This window comes from Penaeus monodon, chromosome 12 (genome assembly GCF_015228065.2).
Source record: "Penaeus monodon isolate SGIC_2016 chromosome 12, NSTDA_Pmon_1, whole genome shotgun sequence".
NCBI lineage: Eukaryota > Metazoa > Arthropoda > Malacostraca > Decapoda > Penaeidae > Penaeus > Penaeus monodon.
In genome coordinates, this window is record NC_051397.1 from 12,422,943 (window position 1) to 12,444,676 (window position 21,734).

The 21,734-nt window shown below is 36.8% G+C and overlaps 1 protein-coding gene and 1 pseudogene across 1 annotated transcript; one reads left to right on the plus strand and one right to left on the minus strand.

Annotated features, from left to right (window-relative positions):
• The window catches only part of LOC119579625, a 61,230-nt pseudogene extending 50,677 nt beyond the window's left edge, over positions 1-10,553 (plus strand).
• A 1,331-nt stretch (positions 10,554-11,884) lies between these two features.
• On the minus strand, positions 11,885-13,531 carry LOC119579626 (dihydrolipoyl dehydrogenase, mitochondrial-like). Its single transcript, XM_037927541.1, has 4 exons — positions 13,480-13,531; positions 12,955-13,091; positions 12,614-12,723; positions 11,885-12,203 (listed from the first exon to the last, which is right to left on the minus strand). The coding sequence occupies exons 1-4, from the start codon at positions 13,529-13,531 to the stop codon at positions 11,885-11,887; spliced, it is 618 nt and encodes a 205-aa protein (XP_037783469.1).
• Positions 13,532-21,734: the final 8,203 nt, after the last annotated feature.

The following is a 21,734-nucleotide window of genomic DNA, read 5'->3' on the forward strand; positions in this document are numbered from 1 at the left end:
AAATTAATCACTGAGAAAAACATCAAAAAGACCTGTACCTGTATTTCATCGATTACTTGAAAGCTTTTGATACTGTTGATCACGATATCCTCTGGAATAACATGAACGATATGAAGTTTCCAAAAACACATCATCCAACTAATAAAAGCCATGTATGACCAACAACAAGCAACTGTAAGAACCACTTATGGGTTAACAGAATGGTTCGAAGTCAAACAAGGAGTGCGACAGGGTTGCATTCTGTATCCGCACCTCTTTAACATATAATCTGAAACAATTATAAGAGGTGCTCTAGAGAATTTTGAAGGAACTGTAGATGTTGGAGGATACAAAATATCAAATCTAAGGTACGCCGATGATATAGTTTTGATTGCCAGCAGTATCACTGAACTACAACAACTACTAGATAAAGTTAGAGAAGCAAGCGAAAAGGCTGGCTTGTTTCTTAATGCCAAGAAAACTAAGATCATGAAGATTCAAAGATAACTGGCAATGAACAATGATGAACATGTTACAATCAATGGAATGATTGGGGAAAAATGTAAAAGAGTTCACTTATCTTGGAGCTGTTTTAACTATTACATATGATGATTCACCGGAGATAAAAAGAAGAATTGCCATTGCCAAAAAATGCCACAATTGCTCTCAATAACATCTGGAAAGACCGAAGCATTACCTTACGGACAAAGCTGAGGTTATTGAACTCATTAGTTTTCCCAATTGCATCATATGGTTCTGAGTGTTGGGTGCTGAAGTAGATAGACAAGAAAAGATCAATAGTTTTGAAATGTGGTGTTACAGACGAGTACTGCGTATTAGCTGGAAGAGAAGAAGACGAATGATGAAGTGCTGAGAAAAATCAATTGTAAAGACCGACTGTTGGACATCTTGAACAGGAGGAACTTAAAGTTTATTGGTCATGTGATGAGAAGTAAAAGTATTGAGAAAGACTTGTTGACAGGGATGGTGATAGGAAACAGAGGAAGAGGCAAACCGAAGACAGGACTGAGCGACAACATCAAAGATATTTGCGGGTTGTCGATGGTACAAGTGGAAAGAAAAGCGTAAGATCGAGTTGAGTGGCGAAGGATGGTGGAGAGGTCCACGGCTGCTCAAACATGAGCATACCGTTATTGATGATGATATCTCGAACATGAGATATAAAGAACTATGTGAATGTTTCATTTAATTTGATACATTGGAAGCTATACTCGTACTATATCATAAATTTACTATGTAAAACTGCCGCAAACAAAGAACAGCGTTATGTAAACACAGGGGCAAAAGCATATCAACGTAATATTTTGTGTATGATGTATGATTTATATTTTTAATTTACCATGTACAATTACAGTAGTCACAGAATACTACACTATGTCAAATATATGTAAAACTGTAATTACGATTGCCCATGCCTGAGCAAGATAGCCAAGGGTGGTAAATAAACTTACTTAACTGGTAGTGAGGATGTAGTTGTAGAAGTTGTGTTTATGCTAGGGGCCCAGAACGCGTGGACGATCTTGGTAGTTACTTTAACTCGAGATAAAGGGCCAAAATATCAAATCGCCTCCTGAAACTGCCACCTCAGCATCCATACAACTGAACGACCAGCTCCTTGTCTAGGCGACCTAGCATCCCCGGGTCTGCCCTCCTTGGAGGCAGTTCAGTTTTGGAGTATTAATGAGTGAAGGTGAATCAGTGTTGACTCAGGAACTATTTTGGGAAAAAACGCGTAATTAAACGCAAGAACCATATATGGAGATTTAAGATCATATCCAATATTAGTACAAAAACTTAACTACAGATTCCAATACGTCTTTCCAACCCAAGTTAGTGGACGACAGCCAAGGAACTATAATCCATTTGTAAGTATTTTTACGAAATAAATGTGTAAGTTCTTGTTGCACACAGTGTTTCATATAATCCCATTTTGTTACTCCATTAAAGGACACTGAACAAGAAGAGAACCACAGCACATAGATACGGGTTGGGAGAAACACAGTGATAGACGAAACGAAAAGAAACTACACTTACACCAGTGAAATCACTGGTACTTGCACACGAGAATACATATCTATTATAAGAAGGAGCCATTAGTATCTTGCTCCCCCCCCCCCCCAATCCCTGCCCGTTGTTGTCGTGGGGGGGCTTAGGAGGCGGAGACTGGGACCCAATGATGGGGAACTCCCCAACCTTGGGACTCAGCCCACGACTCAACTAATTTTGCATGGTCTTTATTTTCCTTCCCACTTTTCGTTTCTGTCCCTTCCCAAACCCTTCTGCTATCCACCTCCTAAGGTGTGAGAGCCGTGCTGAAAGGATGAAAGGCTGACTTTGTGCCAGTCCTGAACGGCCTGACGGAGCCATGGGCACGGTATTCCCCTGATTTAGTTATCTAGCCCTTACCCCTCAAGGGGACCCTGAGGGGTGGACTGTTTTTTATCCCCAACATAATCCAGGCTTACCATGGCCAGTAATGAAAACTTATCCCCACTATTAGGGGCAATGAGGCTTGCCCTTTATCAAATAGCCCCAACGATGTAAACCCACCCGATTCCCTGACCCCAGGCTCTCCTTTGACCACGGCTCCGAACACTGCAATAACTACCCCTCATCAATACCTACTAGTACAGTAGCCAACAATCAACCCTTAAGGAACATTTCCACTCTCCCAGCAATCTCAACTTCAACACCTCTACCCCCACAACCTCCAACATCAACCACCCCATCCTCCCTTATTAATACCTTACAGCCTTATTGCCCACCTCCCCATAACACTACCTCCTTAACACTACTCCATCTTCGTCACGCCCCCGCCCTTCTACTACCCCTATCTCTACAACAATTTTGAATACCCTCTTCAGCGCAGCCAAATGGGACCGATTTTTCGTGATCCCTCCCACAGCTCCCTACTCTGACAACACCCTTCTCTTCCAACAATGTCTCCAAAAACAATTAGGTAAAGTCTCTTTCCGTAGCCGACCCGACCGCTCCCGTCTTGTCACAGTAACATCCGAAAACCAAGCTATAGCATTAACAAAACAACAGATTGTGGAGAAGATCTACTTGCCTGTCTCACAGACTATGATGCAACATCAGTACAATGCTACTCCATTCCCCCCAGAGGTCATCGAAAGAAACCCACTAACATAGCCAAAATTACCTTCCGTAGGCATGACCTTCCCTTTAACGTCTACATAGGAGGAGAATCCCTCCCTGTTCGTCCATACCAACCCCCTCCACGTCAGTGCCAAAATTGTTGCGTCTAGGACACCCAGCCAAACATTGCCGTTCCACAGCCAGATGCCCACTATGTGCCCAACCTGGCCATACCCGATCTAACTGCCCTGCACAATCACGCACATGTGCCAACTGTGGCGGCCCCCATAATGTATTTTATAGGGGTTGTCCCACCTATAAATTTGAGTCTGAGGTAGCAACTCTCAGATTCAAACTTGGACTCACACTACGTGAAGCCAGACAAGAAGCACGTCGACGTGGTTTCTCCCTTCTCCTTACTCCAGTAATACTGCTCATTCTACCAATTCTCCTAAACCCACCCCCCTACATCTAACCCCCCCCACTTCTACCTCCTACCTTCCCCAGTCAAACTCTTTTGCCATCCTAAATCCAGACACTCCAATCTCTACTACAGATACTTCAACCACCACTACAATCCCAACACCTTCCCCTCTCCCTTCCCGCACTACCCGTAACAGACAGAACAACGTTCCACCCCCTCGCTTCCCCTACCACACAATCACCTCCACACTTCCTTTGCTCCTATGCTTGAGACACCAGTCCTCTCTTCCCCCCCTCACAAGAAATCCTTTATCCCCCAAAACTCCCGAACCAACTCAGAAGAAGAAACCATTGAAAATATTCAAGATTACCTAATGAAAACTGACACTCAACCTCCAAATCTTACAACTCCTTCTCCTTCCACACTCCAAGTAACTGCTGATATCCATCCTCCTCCTAACGATATCCCCCCTACACCCTATCCTCCTACCCCCTCCCAACACAGCCCATCCCCCCCAACCCCAACCCCGCCCACATTAACCCTCCCACCATCCCCTCTATCCCTTCCACTCCCTCCTTACGCACGTGAATCCCTTATGTAACTCATTACTGTCATAAAGTCAATACACACCACCAGACACTCCAATCCCACACATCCTACTGCCGTGCCACGTTTTGAAACAACTCGTACCTCTGCTTTCCCACACCTATCCCCCCTTCACCGACCTCCCAACCTATCAGACAACCTTACAGAATCCCACACTTTTTGCTTCAACAACCTATCCTCTTTCCTCAAACGCATACAATTCTTCATCTAATCTAACTCCTTACCATACCCGACCCTAACCCTTTCACTCACCATTTCCTTTGCCCAGCTTAGACAACTAATCACTAACTCAACCACCCTTCCTAACATTAACTATAGTGCTACATGACCTTAGATGTCTAGCACATTTATCTTGCTTTTAACCATTAACCATTAACCATTAGTCCTCTTGGACAATAATGATATATATGAATGAATATATCAATAGTATAGGCATATATATATATATATATATATATATATCTATAATATATATATATATATATATATATATATATATATATATGTGTGTGTGTGGTGTGTGTGTGTGTGTGTGTGTGTGTGTGTGGTGTGTGTATAAGAATAAATTTAATTCATCGTGAGGTTTTACAGGGTTAGTAATGAATACTGGGGTAGACTGTTGTCATACTGATACGAAGTATTAAATCTACCTAAAATAACCTTTGATTGAATCACGAGAGTAAGTAATCAAAGATTGTTGTTAGGGCTAACCCAGCCTAACACACACACACACACACACACACACACCACACACACACACACACACACACACACACACCACACACACACACACACACACATTATGTATGTATGTATGTGTGTGTGTGTGTGTGTGTGTGGTGTGTGTGTGTGTGTGTGTGTGTGTGTGTGTGTGTGTGGTGTGTGTGAGTGTGTGTGTGTGTGTGTGTGTGTGTTATATATGTATATATAAATAAACGAATAAATAAAATATATACATACAGTCATACATACGCATAGCGCGCACTCAGACAAGGTCTATATAAAATAGACCTTGCTCGCAAGTGCGTATATATTTCCGTACACACTTGCAATAATTGTAAACATCGTTCTAGCTTGAATTTTACTGGAAACATATGCCCTAAGGGTATATACCCCAAAATTCTAGTTTTTCCTTCATATTTACATAAAATACGATTATTTCGTAATGTTCTGTTTCTTAATATTTTTTGTTACCGACACTACAAGAGCACTATATTTAAAATGGTAGCCATTAATCAGACGATTAATTATCAGTTCTTTTTCTGAATGTATTTGTCAGCTTTTCATGCATCAAAAAGAAAGAAAGATAAAGCCTATAATTTCTTACAACCAAAGACTCCTTGGCAATTGCTATCGTCTGCCGTTCCAATAATATTACATTAAACCGTATATCTGATATTCTAACTCATCTGAATGTATGATAAATATTAGAAGATATAAAAAATAAAAACAGTACTTATTAGGTAATGTAGAACGACAACTAATTTATAAAAATACACTTTATGCAAGAGCTCTAAAGACTACGACTGTTCCTCTGAGGAGTAAGAGCCGCCAGCTGATCGAGAAAATGCAAGCGAACATTTGACTCGAATTTCTCACATTTCGAAGGTAATTAAACCATTCATCACAAAGTAATCCACCCAGATAAGACCTAAATGTATGGTGATTACTAATATATCAAGAAATGCGCGATTGTCTCGTATAATGGTATTTAAAAAAGGTACGAAAGTAAACAAGGCATGGGTGTTCTTACCGGTAGACGAAAATATATTTTTTCTGTTAATCATTAAGCATGTGTGATCGGAAGTTATCAGTGGAATGATAATTAAGTTTTTCTTTATTGATAAGATACGTAATAGTGGTATTTATAGATAGTCGTTGAAATGAAAATCCAAGCGTTTTTATTTGACCTTGCCCTTGACGAGGCAAAGGATATGTAGATTACCTTTTTTCTTTTTTGTTTTTCACTCTGATTATCGTCGTTATTGCTTGTCATTGTAAATAAAAATGGTTATTTTTCTATTCGCTTGTATTGGATTTATTTGGATATGACTTGTAATTGTTTGCACTTAGTTTCTATTTTTAGTTTGTTTCCTATAATATGTAATATTGTATTTATAGGTTTGTTTCTAATATAGTTTTATACATGGTAAAGTTTCATAGATTTTTGGATTAGTCTTGTAGGTTCAACGACAGCAGCTACTACCTCTGTTGCTTACTTATTGGAAAGAAAAATAGATTAAGTAAGAGATCGAGATTGGTGTGAGTTTCTTTATTATTCACTAATTGTTCATTAATTGGAAATTGTCTTCAGGTATATTAACACATTTTAGTTTAATAATTTAATACAGAATTTGCAGTCTTACTGTCATGGAGATCAGCAACTTCAGATAAAGAATTTTTTCACACAGCCATCCAAGCTTGCAATTACTATTCTGTTCTGTTCTGATTATTCACTTTTTTATATATGTGATCATGTTGTTTTTCATCACAAATAACCAGTTCAGGAAGTAAGGGAAAGATTACAAAATGACTGCACCTCTCTGCGACTAAGTCCCAATCACTCCAGCCAACAACCTCGGGTGCACTCCTGGGAATTGACAAACATTGGGATAGGAACTAAAATTAATTAATCTTTTCAATATGGTCACACGAAGCTGGGCAAATTGAAGATATTCTGGTTAATCTTCACAGTTTGGATGCACTAAGTTTGGGGCCCCAATTTGAAAGTATTCTTGTAAAGGACAGAAAGTTGAAGTTACTAGCACAAGGAATAATCTGCAGACATGAATAGTAACATTCAATAAAGGAAAAGATTGGGGAAAAACGCTGCTCACAGCCTCAGTCCTCTTGGTGCCCCCGAATTTCTGCTCTATCGGTTGCCATGCATACCGAGATGAAGGCATGTTTCCCATGTGGTGTTGGGGGAGGGCCCCCCATTTAAACCCCTTAATATGCAGATATGAATGATAATGCCTTCACAGTCTAAAGCCACTTGGTGCTCAGAAGTATTAGCTTTTTTCCTTGCTGTGCATACTGAGGCGAAGACAATGTATGCCGGGGGTGTAGGTGGGCGCAGAGCCCCCTTTCAACCTTCCCCCTGGACAGTGGCCGAAAGGGCACACGTATCAAATGTAAAGAATTACCTTGAAAACCTCCTAACTTGGGGATGTCCTGCCCGGTGTCTCCAGCCCCCAGATCCCACCAGATTGCCAGGAACCTAGGCCTTTGTCTAACCGTTTTCTTCATTCTTTGTTTTTCTGTCTGTGCTGATTTTTTTTTATGTATCATTTTTGACAGTGGGCATTAGATTTCCCTTTCATATGTCATTATGTAAATATGCCAAATATTACTTATTTGTTTTATAACTTTCTTTTTTTCAACTTGCAAAGGAAAAGTCCCTAGATAAAAATCCTTAAAATTTTTATGTTCTAACCATTACAGGCAAAGATTACCAATTTTCATTTGGCTGTGTGAATTGAAAATATAAATGGGGAAAGGAAAGGGGGTTTTTTGATGGATTTTTGTAACTTAAATGAGATTGTTGTCTATACTTAAACTAAGCAAAGACTGGCTTTTTCATATACTTCCCAAAATGCTTTTAGACATTCTAACACTTCATGAGTTTATATTTATATATATATATTTTAATATATTATATATTATATATATATATTTTATATATATATATATATATATATATTTTAAATGCCAACTGGCAGTTGGCAACAGAGTGAGATGCCAAATGTCACTCAAATTTTACTAATTTATCAAAAAGTGAATAAGAATTATTGGTATAATTTTAGTGTATGACAGTGTGGCTTTGAAAATTAACCAAGTCTGAAATACTTTTTCATCTACATTGTCTGTGGTAAATTAAAAGTATGTATAAGCTAAGGATCAACACATGTGTCCCCATAATTTATTATTAACACGGGGCCATGTTGCTTTACTGTTGTACAAGGCCAAGTTGCACCAAAGCCACAAAATGGCTTGAAAGTTTTTGTAGTATATCTACTAGATGGTCAGTTTTCAGCTAAAAGGTTCTGTAATATGTCTAGTACATGGGCAGGTTAATACTGTTATTATTTTTACCATTATTATTATTCCTATTATTATTATTTCTATTATTATCATTACTATTATTACTACTACTACTATTGTTGTTGTTATTGTTGTTATTTTTATTAGTAAGTATTGTTATTGATAATATGATATCTCATTGTCAACATCATGCTAACCATCACTATCACCATCATCACTACCATCAAATCATCATTATGATCACTATTATCACAATCATCACATTTGCCACCACTGCTGCCACTGCTGCCACCATTGTTATCACCACCACTGCTATCATTATCACCATCATTGTCATTAACATCATATGATCTTCACCACCACCATCTTTATCATCATCATTACCACAACCACCATCATCATCATCAACCATTACAAGTCATTATCCATCATCATCAGTAGTAATCATTATCATTACTGTAGATAGTATGTGTATATTTATTTATGTCTGTGTCTCTTTCTTAGTTATGCCCCCTTATTCCCAAAGTCCTCCTTCCTTTGCAGGTGCCCTTGGCCAGGTGTCCAGGTGCATCTGTGGGCCTCTCCTCTGTGGGACAACGTCGCCATGCATCCCATGAAGCCGACCTTGTGGTCATTGGATCAGGACCAGGGGGCTACGTAGCTGCCATCAAGGCTGCCCAGCTGGGAATGAAGGTCATTGATTGTTGCCTTTCTTTCATAAAAAAATGTCTTATTATGAAATGAATACTGTAACTTCTATTAAGGTTATAATTCATAGTGATTTGATAATAGCAATAAGGATGCCAGCAATAAGATACTTTGATAATGCAAATATATAAACGTCTGAGACCATTTTATACATCTGTTCTTGTGATGCATAAAAGCACATAAAAAGTTTTCATAAAATGTAAGTACTTGATAAAAGAATAGCACAATATTGGTTGAATATATGTATGGTGTTATCATTTCGTTGACAAGAATAATAGTAAGAGAGAACGTCTTCAGTTCTCTCTTTAAAAAAAAGAAAAAAGTCTCCAGTACTCTCATTAAAACTAGAAGAGAATGTCTCCAGTTCTTTTGTTAAGACTAGAAGAACAAAATGATATGTTTGGATAAATATACGAGATGGTCAGCTTGTAATGAAACCTAATGTCTTATTATCCCCAGACTGTATGCGTGGAGAAGAATGCAACATATGGTGGCACCTGCCTAAATGTGGGCTGTATCCCCTCCAAGTCGCTGCTTAACAATTCCCATTACTATCATATGGCCAAAGGAAAGGAGTTTGCTGACCGAGGCATTGAGGTTTGTACATTTGTATAGTGCTTTCAGAATTTTTTTGTTCATTATGTTTATTTTTCTTCTGTTCTCCTTGTTTTTCCTTTTTTTTTTTTCTTTGTCATCAGATTTGTTTACTTTTCCCTGTTCCTCTGTCTCCACCTGCCAGTTCTTTATTTGCTACTTTTTCTATTGAAATTTTTTTCTCTTCTGATGCCTATGCTTAGACAGCATTAAAAAAAAATCCTCTTTCACTACGGGTTGACAATGTAGGTTTAACTTGGAAAAAGCTGATGGGAGCCAAAGAAAGGCAGTAAAGGGCACTCACTGGTGGCATTGCTCATCTCTTTAAAACACAAGATTGTTGGGCTCAGTGTAAGTAGCGAATAAAACTATTGTCTGGGGTGTTTTATATTTGTTTATGTTTGTTATTTTTAAAAATATGTCAGTGATATGTTTTTTTTGAATATTTAATAATTCATTTGTATATTTTTGAGATAAGAAGTCTGCATTGCTCTAATATGAGTTTTGTTCAGATTTATACATTTACTTTTGCCAAATTACTTAGGGAGATATAAAAAATCATGGGAATTTTTCAAAGGGAATTTCTTTATTATATAATCTCTCTCTCACTTTTTTATAGCATATCTTCTTTATCTTCCTATTTATTATTTTCTGTTTCTTCTAATTCTGCTTCCTTACCTTCCTTCCTATTTTACTTACTTCATCACTAACTCCATACTTTATATATTCCTTTATCTCATTCATCCCCTCTTGTCCCCAGGGCCATGGCAAGATCACAGGGCCCAATGAAGTGACCGTCCTCAAAGAAGACGGCTCTAATGACACTGTCAAGACCAAGAACATTCTGATTGCCACTGGCTCTGAGGTTACTCCCTTCCCAGGCATCCCTGTAGATGAGGAGCAGATTGTATCCTCCACTGGTGCGCTGAAGCTCAAGAGTGTTCCTGAGAAGTTGATTCTCATTGGGGCTGGTGTCATTGGCCTTGAGCTTGTGAGTATTAAAGCAAAGGCAGTTTCAGGTATTTGGCTGTGGTTACTTAACTTTATTTATATGTGTGTCTCTCTGTTTGTGGAGTGAATTATGTTGGAGTAGGTTATTGATTGACAATGGATGTGTATATATATATATATATATATATATATATATGTATGTATTTTTTGTATATATATAAATTTATGTATTTAGTATATATATAATTTATGTATTTATGTATATATATAAATTTATGTATTTTATGTATTTATGTATATTAATATTATATATATATATTATATATATATATATATATATATATATTTTTTATGTATATATGTAATATGTATAAAATTATATATGTTATATGTATATATGATGATGTATATATGTATATATGTATATATGTATATATGTATTATGTATATATGTATATATTATATATGTTATATGTATATAATATATTATTATATATATATATATTTTTTATATATATTATATATTATTATATATATATATTATATTATATATATATATAATATATATATATTGTATATATATATATATTATATATATGTTATATATGTATATATTTTATAAAGTATATATATTGTATATATATATATGTATTATATTATATATTATATAATCATATATATTATATATTATATATATATCTAAAATAATATATATACATATATATATATATATATACATATATTATATATCTTACATATATATATAATAAAATCATAAAATTTTATATATTATATATATACTATATATATACATTATAATATATATTAAATTTTATATATATTAATATATATTATATATCATATATATATATATATATATATTATATATACAAAAAAATATATAATATATTATAATTTTAACAAATATATTATATATTTTTATAAATATATTATATATATCACAATCTATTATTATATATATAATATATATATATATTATATATCAATATAATATATATATATAATATATACATATATCTATCTATATCATAAAAATTATTACTATATCATATCTATTACTCTATCACTATATCTATCTCATATATACTCTTTACTATTACTATATACATATATACATATAATATAATACATAATACATAAAAAAAAAAAACAAAAAAACTAAATAATATATAATAAATAATATATACTATATATATATATAATACATAATACATACATAATATATACTTTTTAATATATAATATATAATATATAATTATATACATAAATAAATACAAAAAATTTTTATATATATACATAAATCCATAAATATATATTATAAAATATATATAATATAAAATATATATATTATATATATATATAAAATTATATATATATATATATATATATATATATATATACCATCCATTGTCAATCAATAACCTACTCCAACATAATTCACTCCACAAACAGAGAGACACACATATAAATAAAGTTAAGTAACCACAGCCAAATACCTGAAACTGCCTTTGCTTTAATACTCACAAGCTCAAGGCCAATGACACCAGCCCCAATGAGAATCAACTTCTCAGGAACACTCTTGAGCTTCAGCGCACCAGTGGAGGATACAATCTGCTCCTCATCTACAGGGATGCCTGGGAAGGGAGTAACCTCAGAGCCGGTGGGGCAATCGAATGTTCTTGGTCTTGCAGGGGTCATTAGAGCCATCTTCTTTGAGGACGTCACTTCATTGGGCCCTGTGATCTTCCCCATGGCCCTGGGACAAGGGGGGATGAATGAGATAAAGGAATATATAAAGTATGGAGTTAGTGATGAAGTAAGTAAAATAGGAAGGAAGGTAAGGAACAGAATTAGAAGAACAAAAAAATAATAAATAGGAAGATAAGAAGATATGCTATAAAAAGTAGAGAGAGATTATATAATAAAGAAATTCCCTTTGAAAAATTCCCATGATTTTTGATATCTCCCTAAGTAATTTGGCAAAAGTAAATGTATAAATCTGAACAAAACCCATATTAGAGCAATGCAGACTTCTTATCTCAAAAATATACAAATGAATTATTAAATATTCAAAAAAAACATATCACTGACATATTTTTAAAAATAACAAAATAAACAAATATAAAACAACCCAGACAATAGTTTTATTAGCTACTTACACTGAGCCCAACAATCTTGTTGTTCTTAAAGAGATGAGCAATGCCACCAGTGAGTGCCTTCACTGCCTTCTCTTTGGCTCCCATCAGCTTGTCCAAGTTAAGCCTCACATTGTCAACCTGTAGTGAAAGAGGGTTTTTTTTAATGCTGTCTAAGCATAGGCATCAGAAGAGAAAAATTGGCAATAGAAAAAGTAGCAAATAAAGAACTGGCAGGTGGAGACAGAGGAACAGGGAAAAGTAAACAAATCTGATGACAAAGAAAAAAAAAAAAGGAAAAACAAGGAGAACAGAAGAAAAATAAACATAATGAACAAAAAAATTCTGAAAGCACTATACAAATGTACAAACCTCAATGCCTCGGTCAGCAAACTCCTTTCCTTTGGCCATATGATAGTAATGGGAATTGTTAAGCAGCGACTTGGAGGGGATACAGCCCACATTTAGGCAGGTGCCACCATATGTTGCATTCTTCTCCACGCATACATCTGGGGATAATAGAATTAGGTTTCATTACAAGCTGACCATCTCGTATATTTATCCAAACATATCATTTTGTTCTTCTAGTCTTAACAAAAGAACTGGAGACATTCTCTTCTAGTTTTAATGAGAGTACTGGAGACTTTTTTCTTTTTTTTAAAGAGAGAACTGAAGACGTTCTCTCTTACTATTATTCTTGTCAACGAAATGATAACACCATACATATATTCAACCAATATTGTGCTATTCTTTTATCAAGTACTTACATTTTATGAAAACTTTTTATGTGCTTTTATGCATTACAAGAACAGATGTATAAAATGGTCTCAGACGTTTATATATTTGCATTATCGAAGTATCTTATTGCTGGCATCCTTATTGCTATTATCAAATCACTATGAATTATAACCTTAATAGAAGTTACAGTATTCATTTCATAATAAGACATTTTTTAATGAAAGAAAGGCAACAATCAATGACCTTCATTCCCAGCTGGGCAGCCTTGATGGCAGCTACGTAGCCCCCTGGTCCTGATCCAAATTTACCACAAGGTCGGCTTCAGGGGTTTGCATGGCGACGTTGTCCCACAGAGGAGAGGCCCACAGATGCCCCTGGACACCTGGCCAAGGGCACCTGCAAAGGAAGGAGGACTTTGGGAATAAGGGGGCATAACTAAGAAAGAGACACTGACATAAACAAATATACACATACTATCTACAGTAATGATAATGATTACTACTGATGATGATGGATAATGACTTATAATGGTTGATGATGATGATGGTGGTTGTGGTAATGATGATGATAAAGATGGTGGTGGTGAAGATCATATGATGTTAATGACAATGATGGTGATAATGATAGCAGTGGTGGTGATAACAATGGTGGCAGCAGTGGCAGCAGTGGTGGCAAATGTGATGATTGTGATAATAGTGATCATAATGATGATTTGATGGTAGTGATGATGGTGATAGTGATGGTTAGCATGATGTTGACAATGATGATATCATATTATCAATAACAATACTTACTAATAAAAATAACAACAATAACAATAGTAGTAGTAGTAATAATAGTAATGATAATAATAGAAATAATAATAATAGGAATAATAATAATGGTAAAAATAATAACAGTATTAACCTGCCCATGTACTAGACATAATTACAGAACCTTTTAGCTGGAAAACTGACCATCTAGTAGATATACTACAAAAACTTTCAAGCCATTTTGTGGCTTTGTGCATACTTGTGCCTTGTACAACGTAAGCAACATGGCCCCTGTTAATAATAATTATGTGGGACACATGTGTTGATCCTTAGCTTATTACACTACTTTTAATTTACACAGACAATGTAGATGAAGAGTATTTCAGACTTGGTTAATTTGTCAAAGCCTTTTCCAAAAACAAACTGTCATACACTAAAATTATACCAATAATTCTAATTCACTTTTTGATAAATTAGTAAAATTTTGAGGGACATTTGGCATCTCACTCTGTTTTCCAACTGCCAGTTGCATAAAATATATATATATATATATATATATATATATATATAATATATATATATATATATATATATATATATATATAAATTTTTAACTCATGAAATGTTAGAATGTCTGAAAGCATATGGGAAGTATATGTAAACTCCAGTCTTTTGCTTATTTAAGTATAGACCACAATCTCATTTAAGTTACAAAATCCTCATAAACTCCCTTTCCTTTCACAGTAATTTTTTCAATTTCACACAGCCAAATGAAAATTGGTAATCTTTGCCTTAATGGTTAGAACATCAAAATTTAAGGATTTTTTATCTATGACATTTCCTTTGCAAGTTGAAAATAAGAAAGTTATATAAAAAATAAGTAATATTTTGGCATATTTACAAAATGACACTATGAAAGGGAAATCTAATGACACTGTCAAAAAATGATACATAAACAAAAAATCAGCACAAAACAGAGAACAAAGAATAAAGAAAACCGTTATGACAAAGGCCTAGGTTTCCTGGCAATCTGGTAGGGATCTGGAGCTGGAGACACCAGGCAGGACCCCCCAAGTTAGGAGGATTTAAAGGTAATTTTTTACAGTTGACTACGTGTGCCTTTTGGCCACTGTCCAGGGGGAAGGTTGAAAGGGGGGTCTGCGCCCACCTACACCCCCCGGCATACATTGTCTTCGCCTCAGTATGCACAGCAAGATAAAGCTAATACTTCTGAGCACCAAGTGGCTTTAGACTGTGAAGGCATTATCATTCATATCTGCATATTAATGGGTAAATGGGGGGCCCTGCCCCAACACCACATGGGAAACATTGCCTTCATCTCGGTATGCATGGCACGATAGAGCAGAAATTCAGGGGCACCGAGAGGACTGAGGCTGTGAGCAGCATTTCCGCAATCTTTTCCCTTTATTTGAGCGTTACTATCCATGTCTGCAGATTATTCCTTGTGCCAGTACTTCAACTTTCTGTCCTTTACAAGAATATCTTCAAATTGGCCCAAGCTTAGTGCATCCAAACTGTGAAGATTAACCAGAATATCTTCAATTTGCCCTAGCTTAGTGTGACCATATTGAAAAGATTAATTAATTTTAGTTCCTATCCCAATGTTTGTCATTCCCAGGAGTGCACCCGAGGTTGTTGGCTGGGATGATTGGGACTTAGTCGCAGAGAGGTGCAGTCATTTTGTAATCTTTCCCTTACTTCCTGAACTGGTTTATTTGTGATGAAAAACAACATGATCACATATATAAAAAGTGAATAATCAGAACAGAACAGAATAGTAATTGCAAGCTTGGATGGCTGTGTGAAAAATTCTTTATCTGAATTGCTGATCTCCATGACAGTAAGACGCAAATTCTGTATCAAATTATTAAACTAAATGTGTTAATATACCCTGAAGACAATTTTCCAATTAATGAACAATTAGTGAATAATAAAGAAACTCACACCAATCTCGATCTCTTACTTATCTATTTTTCTTTCCAAAGTAGCCAACAGAGGTAGTAGCTGCTGTCGTTGAACCTACAAGACTAATCCAAAAATCTATGAAACTTTACCCATGTATAAACTATATTAGAAACAAACCTATAATACAATATTACATATTATAGGAAACAAACTAAAAATAGAAACTAAAGTGCAAACATTTACAAGTCATATCCAAATAATCCCATACAAGCGAATAAAAAATAACCATTTTTATTTACAATGACAAGCAATAACGACGATAATCAGAGTGAAAAACAAAAAGAAAAAGGTATCTACATATCCTTTGCCTCGTCAGGGCAAGGTCAAATAAAACGCTTGGATTTTCATTTCAACGACTATCTATAAATACCACTATTACGTATCTTATCATAAAGAAAACTTATTATCATTCCACTGATAAACTTCCGATCACACATGCTTAATGATTAACAGAAAAAAAATATATTTTCGTCTACCGGTAAGAACACCCATGCCTTGTTTACTTTCGTACCTTTTTTAAATACCATTATACGAGACAATCGCGCATTTCTTTGATATATTAGTAATCACCATACATTTAGGTCTTATCTGGGTGGATTTACTTTGTGATGAATGGTTTAATTACCTTCGAAATGTGAGAAATTCGAGTCCAAAATGTTCGCTTGCATTTTCTCGATCAGCTGGCGCTCTTACTCCTCAGAGGAACAGTCGTAGTCTTTAGAGCTCTTGCATAAGTGTATTTTTATAAATTAGTTGTCGTTCTTACATTACCTAATAAGTACTGTTTTTATTTTTTATATCTTCTAATATTTATCATACATTCAGATGAGTTAGAATATCAGATATCGTTTAATGTAATATTATTGGAACGGCAGACGATAGCAATTGCCAAGGAGTCTGGTTGTAAGAAATTATAGGCTTTATCTTTCTTTCTTTTTGATGCATGAAAAGCTGACAAATACATTCAGAAAAAGAACTGATAATTAATCGTCTGATTAATGGCTACCATTTTAAATATGTGCTCTTGTAGTGTCGGTAACAAAAAATATTAAGAAACAGAACATTACGAAATAATCGTATTTTATGTAAATATGAAGGAAAACTAGAATTTTGGGGTATATACCCTTAGGGCATATGTTTCCAGTAAATTCAAGCTAGAACGATGTTACATTATTGCAAGTGTGTACGGAAATATATACGCACTTGCGAGCAAGGTCTATTTTATATAGACCTTGTCTGAGTGCGCGCTATGCGTATGTATGCATGTATGTTATATTTTATTTATTCGTTTATTTATATATACATATATTAACACACACACACACACACACACACTCACACCACACACCACACACACACACACACACACACACCACACACACACACACACACACACACACACACACACACATACATACATACATAATGTGTGTGTGTGTGTGTGTGTGTGTGTGTGTGTGTGTGTGTGTGTGTGTGTGTGTGTTGTGTGTGTGTGTGTGTGTGTGTGTGTTAGGCTGGGTTAGCCCTAACAACAATCTTTGTATTACTTACTCTCGTGATTCAATCAAAGGTTATTTTAGGTAGATTTAATACTTCGTATCAGTATGACAACGTCTACCACAGTATTAATTAATAACCCTGTAAAACCTCACGATGAATTAAATTTATTCTTATACACACACACACACACACACACACACACACACACACACACACACACACATATATATATTATACATATATATATATATATATATATATATATATATATATATATATATATATATGCCTATACTATTGATATATTCATTCATATATATCATTATTGTCCAGAGACTAATGGTTAATGGTTAATGGTTAAAAGCAAGATAAATGTGCTAGACATCTAAGTCATGTAGCACTATAGTTAATGTTAGGGAAGGGTGTTGAGTTAGTGATTAGTTGTCTAAGCTGGGCAAGGAAATGGTGAGTGAAAGGGTTAGGGTCGGGTATGGTAAGGAGTTAGATTAGATGAAGAATATGTATGCGTTTGAGGAAAGAGGATAGGTTGTTGAAGCAAAAAGTGTGGGATTCTGTAAGGATGTCTGATAGGTTGGGAGGTCGTGAAGGGGGGATAGGTGTGGGGAAAGCAGAGGTACGAGTTGTTTCAAAACGTGGGCACGGCAGTAGGATGTGTGGGATTGGAGTGTCTGGTGGTGTGTATTGACTTTATGACAGTTAATGAGTTACATAAGGGAATCACGAGCGTAAGGAGGGAGTGGAAGGGATAGAGGGGATGGTGGGAGGGTTAATGTGGGGGGGTTGGGTTGGGGGGGATGGGCTGTGTTGGGAGGGGGTAGGAGGATAGGGTGTAGGGGGGATATCGTTAGGAGGAGGATGGATATCAGCAGTTACTTGGAGTGTGGAAGGAGCAGGAGTTGTAAGATTTGGAGGTTGAGTGTCAGTTTTCATTAGGTAATCTTGAATATTTTCAATGTTTCTTCTTCTGAGTTGGTTCGGGAGTTTTTGGGGGATAAAGGATTTCTTGTGAGGGGGGGAAGAGAGGACTGGTGTCTCAAGCATAGGGCAAAGGAAGGTGAGGTGATTGTGTGGTAGGGGAAGGGGGTGGAACGTTTTGTTCTGTCTGTTACGGGTAGTGCGGGAAGGGAGAGGGGAAGGTGTTGGGATTGTAGTGGTGGTTGAAGTATCTGTAGTAGAGATTGGAGTGTCTGGATTTAGGATGGCAAAAGAGTTTGACTGGGGAAGGTAGGAGGTAGAAGTGGGGGGGGTTAGATGTAGGGGGGTGGGTTTAGGAGAATTGGTAGAATGAGCAGTATTACTGGAGTAAGGAGAAGGGAGAAACCACGTCGACGTGCTTCTTGTCTGGCTTCACGTAGTGTGAGTCCAAGTTTGAATCTGAGAGTTGCTACCTCAGACTCAAATTTATAGGTGGGACAACCCCTATAAAATACATTATGGGGGCCGCCACAGTTGGCACATGTGCGTGATTGTGCAGGGCAGTTAGATCGGGTATGGCCAGGTTGGGCACATAGTGGCATCTGGCTGTGGAACGGCAATGTTTGGCTGGTGTCCTAGACGCCAACAATTTTGGCACTGACGTGGAGGGGGTTGGTATGGACAACAGGGAGGATTCTCCTCCTATGTAGACGTTAAAGGGAAGGTCATGCCTACGGAAGGTAATTTTGGCTATGTTAGTGGGTTTTCTTTCGATGACCTCTGGGGGGATGGAGTACATTGTACTGATGTTTGCATCATAGTCCTGTGAGACAGGCAAGTAGATCTTCTCCCACAATCTGTTAGTTTTTTTTAATGCTATAGCTTGGTTTTCGATGTTACTGTGACAAGACGGGAGCGGTCGGGTCGGCTACGGAAAGAGACTTTACCTAATTGTTTTTGGAGACATTGTTGGAAGAGAAGGGTGTTGTCAGAGTAGGGAGCTGTGGGAGGGATCACGAAAAATCGGTCCCATTTGGCTGCGCTGAAGAGGGTATTCAAAATTGTTGTAGAGATAGGGGTAGTAGAAGGGCGGGGGCGTGACGAAGATGGAGTAGTGTTAAGGAGGTAGTGTTATGGGAGTGGGCAATAAGGCTGTAAGGTATTAATAAGGGAGGATGGGTGGTTGATGTTGGAGGTTGTGGGGTAGAGGTGTTGAAGTTGAGATTGCTGGAGAGTGGAAATGTTCCTTAAGGTTGATTGTTAGCTACTGTACTAGTAGGTATTGATGAGGGGGTAGTTTATTGCAGTGTTTCGGAGCCGTGGTCAAAGGAGAGCCTGGGGTCAGGGAATCGGGTGGGTTTACATCGTTGGGGCTATTTGATAAAGGGCAAGCCTCATTGCCCTAATAGTGGGGATAAGTTTTCATTACTGGCCATGGTAAGCCTGGATTATGTTGGGGATAAAAACAGTCCACCCCTCAGGGTCCCCTTGAGGGGTAAGGGCTAGATAACTAAATCAGGGGAATACCGTGCCCATGGCTCCCTCAGGCCGTTCAGGACTGGCACAAAGTCAGCCTTTCTCCTTTCAGCACGGCTCTCACACCTTAGGAGTGGATAGCAGAAGGGTTTGGTGAAGGACAGAACGAAAAGTGGGAAGGAAAATAAGACCATGCAAAATTAGTTGAGTCGAGGGCTGAGTCCCAAGGTTGGGGAGTTCCCCATCATTGGGTCCCAGTCTCCGCCTCCTAGACCCCCCCACGACAACAACGGGCAGGGATTGGGGGGGGGGGGAGCAAGATACTAATGCTCCTTCTTATAATAGATATTGTATTTCTCGTGTGCAAGTACCAGTGATTTCACTGGTGTAAGTGTAGTTTTCTTTTCGTTTCGTCTATCACTGTGTTTCTCCCAACCCGTATCTATGTGCTGTGGTTCTCTTCTTGTTCAGTGTCCTTTAATGGAGTAACAAAATGGGATTATATGAAACACTGTGTGCAACAAGAACTTTCAAATTTATTTCGTAAAATACTTACAAATGGATTATAGTTTCCTTGGCCTGTCGTCCACTAACTTGGGTTGGAAAGACGTATTGGAATCTGTAGTTAAGTTTGTACTAATATTGGATATGATCTTAAATCCTCCATATATGGTTCTTGCGTTTAATTACGCGTTTTTTCCCTAATGAGTTCCTGGAGTCAACACTGATTCACCTTCACTCATTAATGCTCCAAACTGAACTGCCTCCAGGAGGGCAGACCCGGGATGCTAGGTCGCCTAGACAAGGAGCTGGTCGTTCAGTTGTATGGATGCTGAGGTGGCAGTTTCAGGAGCGATTTGATATTTTGGCCCTTATCTCGAGTTAAAGTAACTACCAAGATCGTCCACGCGTTCTGGGCCCCTAGCATAAACAACTTCTACAACTACATCCTCACTACCAGTTAAGTAAGTTTATTTACCACCCTTGGCTATCTTGCTCAGGCATGGGCAATCGTAATTACAGTTTTACATATATTTGACATAGTGTAGTATTCTGTGACTACTGTAATTGTACATGGTAAATTAAAAATATAAATCATACATCATACACAAAATATTACGTTGATATGCTTTTGCCCCTGTGTTTACATAACGCTGTTCTTTGTTTGCGCCAGTTTTACATAGTAAATTTATGATATAGTACGAGTATAGCTTCCAATGTATCAAATTAAATGAAACATTCACATAGTTCTTTATATCTCATGTTCGAGATATCATCATCAATAACGGTATGCTCTTGTTTGAGCAGCCGTGGACCTCTCCACCATCCTTCGCCACTCAACTCGATCTTACGCTTTTCTTTCCACTTGTACCATCGACAACCCGCAAATATCTTTGATGTTGTCGCTCAGTCCTGTCTTCGGTTTGCCTCTTCCTCTGTTTCCTATCACCATCCCTGTCAACAAGTCTTTCTCAATACTTTTACTTCTCATCACATGACCAATAAACTTTAAGTTCCTCCTGTTCAAGATGTCCAACAGTCGGTCTTTACAATTGATTTTTCTCAGCACTTCATCATTCGTCTTCTTCTCTGTCCAGCTAATACGCAGTACTCGTCTGTAACACCACATTTCAAAACTATTGATCTTTTTCTTGTCTATCTACTTCAGCACCCAACACTCAGAACCATATGATGCAATTGGGAAAACTAATGAGTTTTAATAACCTCAGCTTTGTCCGTAAGGTAATGCTTCGGTCTTTCCAG

Bases quoted from the DNA above. Each gene is read 5' to 3' on its own strand.
- LOC119579626 (XM_037927541.1), bottom strand. From the start codon at position 13,531: ATGTCTTATTATGAAATGAATACTGTAACTTCTATTAAGGTTATAATT. The intron at 12,724-12,954 runs GTTTGTACATTT...CTTTCACTACAG, and splicing joins TTGCTGACCGAGGCATTGAG to GTTGACAATGTGAGGCTTAA. The intron at 12,204-12,613 runs GCTCAGTGTAAG...CCCTTGTCCCAG, and splicing joins AAGAACAACAAGATTGTTGG to GGCCATGGGGAAGATCACAG.